This window comes from Liolophura sinensis, chromosome 7 (genome assembly GCF_032854445.1).
Source record: "Liolophura sinensis isolate JHLJ2023 chromosome 7, CUHK_Ljap_v2, whole genome shotgun sequence".
Classification (NCBI taxonomy): domain Eukaryota; kingdom Metazoa; phylum Mollusca; class Polyplacophora; order Chitonida; family Chitonidae; genus Liolophura; species Liolophura sinensis.
This window is the reverse complement of record NC_088301.1, coordinates 39449276-39462759: the sequence shown is the minus strand read 5'-3', so window position 1 is coordinate 39462759 and position 13484 is coordinate 39449276. Positions and strand designations below refer to the sequence as shown.

The 13484-nt window shown below is 38.0% G+C and overlaps 1 protein-coding gene across 1 annotated transcript; it reads right to left on the bottom strand.

Moving 5' to 3' along the window:
* Positions 1–7512: 7512 nt before the first annotated feature.
* Positions 7513–11852, bottom strand: LOC135470909 (E3 ubiquitin-protein ligase PDZRN3-B-like). Its single transcript, XM_064749958.1, has 2 exons — positions 11224–11852; positions 7513–7603 (listed from the first exon to the last, which is right to left on the bottom strand). Exons 1-2 carry the CDS (start codon positions 11850–11852, stop codon positions 7513–7515), a joined length of 720 nt encoding a protein of 239 aa, XP_064606028.1.
* Positions 11853–13484: the final 1632 nt, after the last annotated feature.

Below are 13484 nucleotides of genomic sequence, written 5' to 3'. Positions count from 1 at the left end.
TTAGCATCACTGCAGTTTTTAACACGGTTCTTCTTAAAGGGATGCAGAATCGACGCTGATCGGCTGACTGTGGACATATGGTGTCCTGGATTAAATCCTGCAGCTTTGGTCACACTTGAATAAATCTGCCAGGTATGACCTGGACTATCCCTCAATCCAGCCAATAAGAATCGATTCTATTCCTCTTTAAGCCATGGTACACTAACGTTGCTCATAAGCATTTGGAAATATTCTTGAATACCGCATATCAAATAAATAAATACATTTATATGAATAGACTGAAAACAACCTTGAGGGAGATTGAGATAGGCTGACAAGAGGCCGAATTTCACTGGTAATATATGTGTGGCCATTTGCCAACTATCACACTGTCGTCACTGTTCTAGTTAAGCTCTCTGTGCTATAGTCTTTTATATTAGTTTTACCTGACAAATCTCCTGACTTATCCTGATTCGATCGTTCGACCTTTTGTAGTTTTGAACCGACCGCCAGCCATGAGAAGAACGCTTTGAACTAATGAGCCACCGAAGGGTCACCACTGAAACATGCATTTCGCATTGAGTACACACACACAGGTGTAAAAATGAAATGGACGTATCGCGTAACGCAAGGCACAAATTAGATGAACTTTTGCTGCGTCGAAGTTAAGCTCATAAGCGCCACTGGATATCCTCTGGAACACACTCTGAGGAACGGCTTTTTCTCACAAAACGATCGAGGAAATATGCTTTGAGCCATTTTGTCTCAATGATAAATCTGCTTTTATTCATACAAATCTTGGCTGCATGGCACAGCATCACGACAGATATCCAGGAAACGTGCGGAATTTAGATGCAATAGGATCTATTTAGTGTTTTTAGCAGTGCAAAATTTCGTGTAAGCTTTTTATAATAATGAACGCATGCAAATGTCACTTGAAAACAAAATACACAGGGAATGACCCGGGATTTGCATTTCACACATCCTGTGTTGATGATATAATATGTTTTTAATCGCTAATTAGACTCTATCTGTCATAAAGCGCTTATCAAAAGAGCATTTTTCTGGCTAAAGCATTTCAAGTTTTACTGTCAATCAATTTTTTCAGGGGACGTAACTCCCAAAATGACGCCTGGACATTGCCTAAGCCTATCTATTGAGCCGGCCACCCAGCCAGCAATTCATTCTTAAAGTGACGTGAAAAATCCGATGGAAAAGCGCTTGAGCTTCCCGGGAAATCGACCGATTAGAAACAAATCTTGGATGTATCTGTAGAAAGATGGATGAGCGTTACGCGAGGATTGCCGAAGCCGTCAGCTCTTTGGGAAAGTCAACAACACAAACTTGCCCAAAATACGGTTTCTTTATTATAGTGTAGTTTGTTTGTACCAACCCCCAAGTCTTCAGTGTACAGGCAAATGCTATTTACGCTGTTGCCATACTTTGTTAAATTTCCTTCCATTCCTCACTGCTGCTGTGAAATGAAATTAAAGGTAAGGAAAACACTAACGTGACACAGTCCGTAGAAATAGTTCGATTCATTCTTTATATATTTTTTTAACCCAGTAAAATGCATGTTGAACCATGAATACCTGATACCCTCTGGATCCCTTTGAATAATATAAGAGACTTACAGCGTAGAGAGTAAAACAGAGCAGTGTGATAGTTGCCAGTTGTCAACTTACCTCAGTTGGTGTTTATTCTAAGTGGAATGAAATAACAAAAGCAGTTTGCTAATCTGGTCTAACTTGTGTTAATATGCTGTATATAATCTATTGAGAATAAAATGTACATATGTAGGTATAATACATATTGATATTGGTATACAAATGCTTGATCCTGTATACATCAAATCTGACACTTGGCCACGGCTCAACATAAGCCCTTGCTTAATGCTATTACCAAAAAGGAATGATGACGAAAGGCGTCTTTCCGGTGTATTGATTGCGTTAGCTATTCGTTAAACGAGCCACTGGATCATTAGCAAAGGACTGATTTCTCGCTATCCAGTGGATTTATCTTACTCTGTGGAAGCGACTAAAAGTACTATAACGATGTCTGCTACATACGCTCACACAAAATTGCACACATAAAACAGTGGAAATAGTGGGTTGCTTAAGTATCAATGTTGCTAGCTTGATCATAAATAGCTTGGAATAGTTCGAGAAACTTCCCGCTTATGAAGCATTAAGACTACCTCCTCCACGACGAACCAATATTAAACATACTCTATCAAAAAATAGTTTCTTTCCTTCAGTATTTATTCGTATTATCTAGGCTCTGTACGATTCCAAAAGACATTCCAGGCATACAAATGGTGTCCTTCACTACTTTTGTCCCCGCCATATTTGGTTGTTAAGGCCTTGGTTGTTAAAGTTCACGTCAATTGCTTCGAATAGAAGATGTTCACAGCAATTAACAGGGAATTAAATATTACTGTAAATTATTCGATACAAAGATGTTGAAGAGAGTGTGTCTACATCGGATTTTTGCTTGAGGACAAGTCGCTACCACAAGATTAAGGATCCACTAGATACCTGATCGTATGTTGACTCAGTGATCGCTTCTATCGAAGTAATAAATGGCTAAGGAAACTATCAAATGCTAGAGGAGCATGTGGTTAATGTGAAAATTAGTATATCATTCAACAAATGAGATACAAGACACAAAACGCTAAGGTTGGATTATTGGAGAAGAGGGTTACCATTAATTTGTTGCGCGTATTTTTGGATCTTAAATAAGGGTAATCCACTCACGAGATGAGTATCTGCCGGAAAAGCTTTTGTCAGCCACTCAAGAGTCACCCACATTCTTCTCTTGTCCCAGCTGACAGCAGTCAGATTCGAACTCACGACCTGGTAAGTTGTCTGTTATAAAAACCGCCATTAGTTCCTGAAGCATTAGACGCGTGGTCGCCAATCGGATTTCACAACTCAGACTTCTGGCGACATTAGACTTTTTCCAAGACGCAGAAAACTATAAAGCTTTTCAAGGCACCATGGTAACGTAGCTCCTAACGGAATCTGGATTACACATTGTCGTTCACCTTAGTGTCTCCCTTTCTCCTGTCCTTTTCCTGTCTTAAGCTTTACGATTATCGGCTAAGTCAATAAGGCAGTTCCCTCGCAACGTTCTTTAACAATCGACATGATTCGAGTCCACTTTATTTCAGATATCATGATGGCACTTAGTCATTTTTTTTATTCTCTCTGACATGGTTATATATATCTTAAAAAGAACTCAATTTTATAATTAGAAAGCGACTATTAATTGTTGTGTCAACATCTTTAAGATCACCAATATATTTGTTTTATTTTCTGATAGAAACATTAGATGACTGACAATGTAAAATTTACTTCATGCAGCTTGTCTTGTCTGGGTGATACCAAACGCAACATTTTGTTTGACTCGACTAAATTGGTTACCCCCTTCATACCCATATCCAGAAATTTCCATATTTAGAAATGTGAAGGGAGCAAATAGATTTAACTGGAATTTCTAGCGTTTTTTTTGTGGCATGAACATTTGTAGAATTGAAGTTCCAGGTTGTTGGAAATACCTGTGTGTATTTCGCAAGCAAATACAAACTGCATGTAACATCTTGTACTGATGGTTTTTATTTTCCAATCCAATAAATTACTTTGTACTCCATATTACCTCCTGATCAGTCTCGGCCAATGGTACACCTTATACCAAGCCTTCAACCCACTGTTTATTCCACAAGAAAAAAGCCATTTCCCTTTTTATATCCAAACCTAAATCCCCTGTAAACCCTTTCGGGACATAGTGTTTGTTCGTCTGGAAATTGGACCCAAGAGTGTATCATTCCTCGTTCGATTCACTTTTTCTCCCGACTCAATGACTGATTAGGGTTTAGCACCACATTCGACCCTATTTCCAGGTACAATCCCTCGGGAGCTCTTGGATGTGGAGAAGGAATAGCCTGATTCGGTAAGAAAGATCATTGTAGCCGTATACCTTCCAAACATCACTTTCTAGACAGATAAGCCACCATGGATGGCGAATAATAGTAAGCTCATGCCATGCCTGTTATAAGTATAGGGATCCATTATCTCTTTTATTAATTCGATACCACCAGTTATATTTCAGTAAGTGAGATTTCAAAACGTGCAATTTTCTGTTTCTAAATGATACGAAGATTTATTTATTTATTTGATAGGTGTTTTACGCCGTACTCAAGAATATTTCACTTATACGACGACGGCCAGCATTATGGTGGGAGGAAACCGGGCAGAGCCCGTTGGAAACACACGACCATTCACAGGTTGGTGAAAGACCTTCCCACGTACAGCCGGACAGGAAGCCAGCATGCGCTGAACTTGAACTCACACAGTGACCGGATTGGTGAGAGTCTCCCGGGTCATTACGCCGTGCTAGCGCGCTAACCAACTGAGCTACGGAGGCCCCCGATTCGAAGATTTAAGACATCTATTTATTTTGTTTGTTGATATTGTTACGAAATCTAGCAATGATTCCTTCCTTTATAAATAACAGCCTTTCGCGTGACCTTTTACCAGCTGTTAAACTTTCGTCCCTGCTCTGGTTTTATTCTCTATGCTGTACGTCTTTATTTATATTAGGTCAATCTTACCTTCTCTGTAATATAATTACATAAATATGTACTTATAATTGAATATTTTCCTAATATTGAAACGTTCACTTCTGAGAGCAAAATTGTCTGAAAACACTCTTGGATGTTGTTTTGCAGATATATTGTTTAACTATAGGAATGAAATACGACAGATTGTTGATTTTTGTAAAAACTATTCGTTAGTACTGGAGTATGGTGGATAAATACAAAAAAGATACTCATTTATTCACTCATTTATTTATCGAATTATAGTAGTCAAATTTATGGACCAAAACAAAACAAACAAAATCCCGTGCGAAGCCGAGAGAAAACCATCGCCCTTCGTCACGTATAAAAGGTACTTGTTCTACCTCCTAACCTCAGCCCAGGGCCGAACTAGCTTGATGCTAACACCGGGACCGAATGCCCATTTGTATTTAGAACGAAGCTTCTGAGGGCTGAGACAACCTAAGTATGATCAAGATAAATGGGGCTTAAAAAGTATCAATGATTTTCACTGTATCGTCAAGAATGTGTGAATCGTATTCCAAGTTATTCCATGTTTAAACTTGTTTGGCTGAAGTTAACTTAACTTGATATGATTAGAAAACCATCGTGAAATAAAGGGCTGAATTAAAAGCAATGCCTTAAACCACATCAACAGACCATGGATTGCGACACAGTAAAGCACGGTTGCCTGATATTTTTAACATGAGTCAGTACCGATTATATCTGACACAAATTAAAAGCCTGTCATTGAGAATGTCCCTTTCCTAAGCTCTGTATAAAAGGAAAGGCAGTAAAAAGTAAACAAGATGCATGTGTTCATGAGTTTTTGTGATGGAGCTATTGTCCTGCTCGGGTGGCAAATTCAAGTCAAGCGGTATACACTTATTAAAGTATCTCTTAATCGTATCCGAGTTTAAAAACCGCACCATTCATTAACAGCCTGCAAATAATTAAATCCAATTTAACGCTTAGTCAGCTTTAGGCTAACAGAAAATACCAGACCAACTCGTTTTATCATTGTTTATGTCCTTTCAGAAAAGAATGTCAGTTTATGTCTGCAACCGCCATAACATAACATTACGGAGTCAGACATGTGCTCGTTTGGTTGATACAAACTTGGTACGCTTCAAAGAAGACTTGCCCCTGTCTTGTACTGGATCTTTTCACAATCTGTTAGCTACTGTCATGGCATACAGCAACTATTTGAACGATTTAATCAAGGGGAAGCTACTCTTCTTACGCTGTATAGCGTGCAGAAAACCTGATAAATTTATCGAGTTAGCAAAGTAGAGCAAGATGGCGTAATTAAAGACAAAGAATCATTAAAGAAAATAATTAGAGGATTCTTTGTTAATAATTGCCTACAAACAGTGGCTATATATTTTCTAATAAAATAGAAGCAATATAAGCTATTAAAACGATTAATGTGCGAGAAGACTGTATAGATTATGCAAACACATGCCGAGTCATCTTGCTGACAATATTCCCGTGATGAACATAACGCGGCCGTTTCCCCCTATTACAGCTCATAAATATTCATGTTATAATAGACATTTTTAATTCCGACTAAACGGCTATCTTCTTAGACAGGAACATTACCTGCTTCTGTGTTAAGATTTCCGATCTGACACCTTGAAACTGGAGAAATAGGAGATCTGTTTTTCAACATGTAACAATGAGGAATGATTATAGCCCCACGGTCCTAAAGGCATTTGCTTTTGTCCCCTGGTGAGTTTTGAGCCCTAGTGTCGGTACTGATGTTTTCGTTCTTAAGCAATATCCTAACATATGTTTACGATCTCTTATCGCAAATACTTACCCAACCGTTGCGTAGAGGTGTTTGTAATTAGCTTATTTACATTTAATTTACATTAAAACCTAAGAACAAGCTATAGCGATAACGGAAGATCTCTAGAAAAAATTAAAAGAAATTGGCGTTATGAAAACCTCTTCCCAACACGCTTCCTGTGTTTTTGTTTTCCCACGGTAATTTTTTTTTAACTTTGTCTAGATATTGAATCTTAGGTTAAACCGTCTGGTTTTCTTACTATCTACATAACCCCTTAACCTTTATTATGGTAATATCCTACTTTGAATATGTAGATTAAATAATTTGCATATCTGACACACAAAAAGATGTGTTTTTGTATTGTACCATTATGAGTGGGATGGGGAAAGCCCCAGAGCACGTGTTAAACTAATAATACCCGGCTTACAGGTACTCCCTACACAACAAGCACGCTGTTCCATTAGCACACAGTACACGCAGTGGAAATACGAATGTAGATGCGTACATAAATTTTTATATAGGCTGTGAAAATCCAAATGGCCGTCTTCGAGCATTTAGCATCTATTTCTGCCTAAAGTTTTCATTCTCGTCAGCCCACGCAAAAATTGTAAATCATAGTGAGCAACGCAGTTACCAGTATATACTAGGTCAAACCAACAATGTATGATGCTTAAAGTTTCACAAGTATATACTGGCATAGTACGTTTCTAAATAGCAGGCCGACGATAAAACCGAACCAAGATCAGAACTGTAAACTTTCAATAAATTTATATTTCTTGTTATTCTTTGTTAGATAATCTTATTCAAACTTTTAATTATATTGTTTCGTAGCAAGGTCTTATTCTTTGCGGAAGGTACAATGATGAATCTAATTCTAGCTATCAAACTGCTCTCGTATCAGTTTTGTTCTTAAGAGTAAATTATTAACGTGTCGTTGGTGATGAAGATCGTTGGTGATGTATGTATACACAGATGTATACAGTTTCGTATTAACTCCCCCGCTTGCTTTCTTGTATAGACTATAAATTGAAGTAATCCATCGCCTATCCTTTCTACATTTATCGAATTCCTGGTTTGGTCATTCAGGACCGACTCATTGATTCAGTGCTGACAATTAGTACGCAGGGCTCATCAATCTTCTTCTTTAATTGATGTTTGACATCTGGCTGTGAAGACATCGACAAATTAGGCTCCCATTGATTTTAACAGCTTCATACGAAAATTTTAAGGATTGTCTTTGGTCATTGACTTGTACGGGCTCCCCGAGGCAATAAATGGGAAGGCTGTACTAGTAAAATGAAAGGCCAAAGGGTTCGCCGTGTACTATATACGTGCTCTGGATTCGGTAGCACGTGCTAGACTTCAGCGTAAAAAGAGATGTTTTTACAAAAAAGAACAAAAAAACAGCGAACAACATCGTTATGTGTCGACTGCTACACAGTAGCATTACAACAACCCGTTGGAATAAACTTTAATAATACGACGCTAATAACATATTGTAGAATCTCTAACTATGCCAAAACGGAACAGTCAATGTGCACAATCTGAACAGTTTTGTTTCTGCTATAAGCATTGCAAGGCCCTGGCCAATAGGATAGCTATTCAGTAACTGCAACAGTGAACACAAGTATCGGGTTCTCGTGGCCCAACCAGCGATGTATTATATTGGTAGAAGAATGCATGCAATCTTCACCATGACATCAACTAGTCGCATTCCGTTATCAATTGGACCTTGTCTGAAAGGTTTGTCAAGTTGATAGCGATTCCTATGAGCAAAATCAATGAGTCACAAGCCATTCAGGGCAGCCGTGCTCGTTAAGGGTTCGCGCCAAAACGGGGGGATTCATGAAGAAACAGCTGAGGTGTGATTTCGCAGGTCCTGTTGGGTGAAGTTGATTGAGAGGAGGATTCGGATGTATGTCAGAGGTTTGAGAGCGGTACGTTTAGTTGCAAAAATGTTTCAACCGTTTACTGCAGTTCTAATATTAATATATTCGACAAACACATTTCCGCTGTTTTCTGACGTCGTAAACATACGATATATGGAGAGGAGCATTGCTTGGAGAATCAAATAGGCCAACAGACTGGTTCATGACAAAACCACCGATAAGCAAAGACCCAACGAAGACTGTATATATAGATTCAAAACAAAAAGCATTCAATGAGAACAATGAGAACAAACCTTGGCTCTTTCAAAAGCTAACATTATATATATATATATATATATATATATATATATATATATATATAGGCAAGATAGTGTTTATATGTGTGCTTGTGGTGCAATATCCATTCCAGCTATACACGTACTGACCCTGCACACCAGGTTCGCCCAACTTCGCTGACCTTTTTTCTAAATACATACATAACTCTCTACCTGTGACACCCGAGTTAATTAAGTATTTGGCTAATTAAGGAAAAGTAATTAATACAATCAGCGCAAGAACACATCGTGACTGAACAAATCTTATAGCCATGGTAATCCTGTATTGCATTTATTTGTGCATTTTGTCTGTTAGATTGGACATGGGCACAATTGTTTTGAAATAATTAATTTTGTTAACTGAGTTTCTCTGTCTGTGCTAGTGCACGTTACACTTATCATTTGGAGTTATTAATGAGGCAATTATATTTTGCCGAAATAAGGCGGCGCAAATTATGTTCATCCGATGAAAGCTGTATATATATATATATATACGTGACTATACCATGGAGCCCAAACTACAGTCCAAATTTTTGTTCACGTTCAGCAAAGATGAACTCAGTAAGGTGAGATACGACGTCATATGGCGTACTTTTCGGCCCAACAGTTCAACTTGAAGCCACAAACAAAATAGTAACGGGAATTGAAATAACGAAAGACGCCGAGGTTTAAGCTTCCGACTATGTATTGGTCAATAATCACAAATACAGACCAATAAAAAAACACCTGGACAGGTGAACAGGTATATATTGTTAACCATAGCTAGTAAAATACAGTATTTGTGTTGGCTGATAATAACTTATATTTCAAATTTATACTATAGCTGAACTGTATAGGTCGACAATACAATGTACCAGACCACACTAATAATTGCCTACGAGCCTTAAGACACCTTTTGTCCTGTCATATTAATTAGCATTAATATGACAGGCGAAATAAAATTGATTGTATCTTAATTTATGCATACGCGTTTGCATAAATATGCATCGGCGCATTTTGTGTCATGGTGTCAGACATAGTGGCGAGGCGGAGACACATATGTTTTTGATAACGAAAAAGACACCCAAACCCCCGCGACATAGGTGGGTGGTCAAAGCAGCTTCTCTATCAACATGCACGTGCAATGTACTGCTAAGCGTGTAGCGGTGTTGATTATGGTAATAGGATTCATCCCGATCAGTTTACATGAAGTCATGTTATCTCAGATCTGGTGTACTGTTAGGTGGAAGATGATGGCCTTGGTAGGATGATAGTGGTAACAAAAACAGATTTAGAAGGTCAAAGGTTTCGCGTCTAATTGGAAGGTCTGGTCTTTGTTCATCAGCGTAAAAGCCATCGCACTATTATCTAAGGCAATGGATCTGACCTTGATGTATATGATGTATAGGATCTATACTGTGATATTTCGATAGGTTAATTAATGTATTATGGCAGATGTGCAAGCCATTAACAAACTTATGAAATGTTTAGCTCGTGAGAGAGGGAGAATAATATATACTCTGTATTTCATTTCTTGAATTTTTTCTTTTCATACAATTAGAGTAAATGCAGGATATTACTCTTGCTTTTTTGACGCTCATATCTTAAACCGTCGTAGTTATAAATGTAAATTCACGCGCTAAATCTACTTAAGAACGGTTCATTTACTACGATTTTGATGGTAATTTAGAAATAACGAAGGCCTGAAACAGACGAAACAGGCTCCCCGTCTTCAAAGAGACAAGTGCATGTGAATGACGAAACCAATTATTTAAGTCAAAGACAGAGCTTGGCGCGCATTTTCTATTGACAGGTTTGAACAATAAACCGATGAATCATATAACGGCTGTGTTATTAAACTGCATTCAGATGACACCTAAGCTGATTAGAACGCCAAAGCTTATCCTGGACACAACATGTCTAGTGAACAATCACATTGATATACCATATGCACAGCGTGCACAAACGAAATGTGTGCGGCACCTATTCAACATGACAGTTTAATATTCATGAGCACTTAAAGCTATTATTAATTATGCATTACATTATCACTAATAAGCAAGTGTCATTTTGAAAACATGGCTATTTTGATCTATTTTTTCTTCCGTGTATTAAGACCAGCAATTAAATTTGATAATATATTTATCTTCACAATATACTTCTTCATTTAATGATTACATTCAAAAGGGTTCCCCGGATAAAATGTGGGGAAAATGTGTTATTTGGCTGTATATACGGTGTCGACAAATTAACTATACATTAATACACTAAAGTTATTCTTCACAAGAACATAGATGAAGTGTAGGATGTTCGAGGTGTTAGACTTGGCCGGAGAAGTGCACTCATCACACAGCATGTAGCTAGTGGAGCGATATGACATGATGACAACATGAATGGTAACTTTATAAATTATATATATATATTTTCCTTGAAAGAAGCGAGTACGTGAAACAGATACGAAAATCTCGGGCTGCATTCTTTAACCAACACATTCACAGAATGCACATCAACAAGGGACAACTGTTTTTAACGATATGGAAACGAGTCGGATAACTCATTTATCGGTACAATCTTACCTTTAAAAAATGAGGACCTTTTCGGGCAGTTGTCATCTCTCCAGCTGGGTAATTCCTCGAATGCGAATTATTTTTTGTAATACTTAAATATTTTGGCAATCGATTTTGAATTTTCAGTTCCACAATTTGGGACAGGAGTATTTTTTCACGTCGATGGTATTTAGATATGAGGGTGGCCATGTCAGCTTCCATAGTCTCAATTTTTACCTCCTGTTCTCTAACAAGTTTTCTTAACGCTTTCATGCAGTCGTGGTTCGTGGCAGACTTTTTAAGCAGCACAAGCTCACATCCTTTGATGCAGGCGCCAACTGGCCGGAAGTCACACTCTTTTCGCTCGTGAGTTTGAAGGTCCGCGCGATCAATCGTAAACCCACAGCCGGCGTTTCTACACTGAACCGGACGTTTTGGACAACTCTGAGTGTGACATGCCAAGTCGGACAGCCTAACAACTGCTTCACAGCCCCTATCCACAAAATCGCACCGCACGAACATCTTGGATATTTCCCGCTTTAAGGGTAACAAGACAAACTGGTCCAAGTCTGCTGTCTTTAAGGCACGGCAGTTTTTTGGGCACTTCCCATGACGTTTCACCCAGGGGAATATGCAATCCCAGCAGAAAACATGACAGCAGGTTGTTCTCACCGGATGCTCCAACACCCCTTGGCATAACGAACACTTTTTGTCGTCTGTCACACGATTTGCGAATCTATCGACATCGAATCCCATTTTCGGAAAGTCTTAAAACTTGTAATCATTAAATTCATCAATGCGAAAAGTACCCAGTTAAGACATTCGTACTTCTTTATTTCATCTCCATCCGAAAATCCCCATCGATAAGGTCAGCAACCTGCATAAGTTACGCCTGCAGAACTACTGCTCGCCTCGATATCTTGTCTTAGCTTGCTATCTGCAACGGTTAATAAATCAGTACTGGTATTCCAGTATCTCTCCCTGAATGCGTCAAGCCCGATGCTCATTTGACACACAGAAAGCGTGCATAGTCACTCAGACAGACATCAACTCGTCAGCCAACGACTTCATAGCTATTCTTGTCAAATTCGATCTAATTTAAACATTGACCTAGTTTCACTGGCTTCGGATTGGTCACAGGATTATAACACCTGAAGGGCCATTCTACTTGCAACCGTCATGAAAAAACTGAAGTTGAAAATGTGTACATTATGAACATAGTGACGGAAAATGTGTGAACTGACGATTTCATCAATACACTTTGTTCATGTTACAGAGAAGACGTTTCTCGTACATTAGTATCATAGTGCCCACATGATGCATGTTGATGTCCCATCATCTCGCAAGGAGAGACATATGACAAAATAAAATAAATGTACGAGTATATAAACTCGAGCGTTTTTGAAATCTTTCTTACTAAAACCAGTTATTTTCCAAATTAGGGACAGATATCACGAAGGTATTTGTGAATTCAAATGCAAAATCAAAGATTTAAATGTTGATGTAATTTGCGGTTTATGTCCCCAGAAGCTCCTTTTGATATACATTTATACTTGTCTTATCATAATATCTTATTTTATTTAAGTATTCCTAATTTTAATTTTTAATATATACGGGTTAAAAAAAGCTTTTTGTTTTTGACACACTACTAATATCCTCGTATTATCCTGTCACAGCATTTCATCCCTCCGTTACTATTACCCTATAGTTCCCGAGTGAGACTTACCGAATGGCGAAAGGTAGCCATGGATATTCGTTTATGTCTGCATTTGTAGCAAAAAAAAAAAAACAAAAAAAAAAAAAACAAAAAAAAAACGTTAAATCTATTAAGAATAGTGGTTCTGTAGTTTGTATATATATAATGTCTAACATTGCGCAGGTAAAATAATTCAAAGTAAAATTCTGATGTGGACGCAATTATTGAATTAAATAACCGCATTAACAAACGCCCTAGCAACATTATCACTATTCCGTGTCAATTGAGACGCTTTCCATGAAACTGCAGATACAGTGTTTCAACGACGTAAACAAAGCCAATAGACCTACTACATCAAACTTAACCCAATGATTCTAACATATACCTGACCTACACCCCGATAGAGTGACAGTTTTTATCGCGTACCTGTCAATCATTCATGCCTCGTATCACACTTTGATCAAGAAATCAAAAAACCAGTCATTACGAGGCGACAGTGCGTTGGTTATCTCCCTTTAATCCTATATCGCTCCAGGGTGCGGTTTCATGGTTTAATAACTGTCTGTGTCATTATACGTTTGCCAATGTGCATATTTATAAATGCAAGCGTTAATTTTTGTCATATCGGAATTATAATTACTTCTCTCTACATACATATGAATGGCTGGTTGTCCAATATTTTACACGTTAAT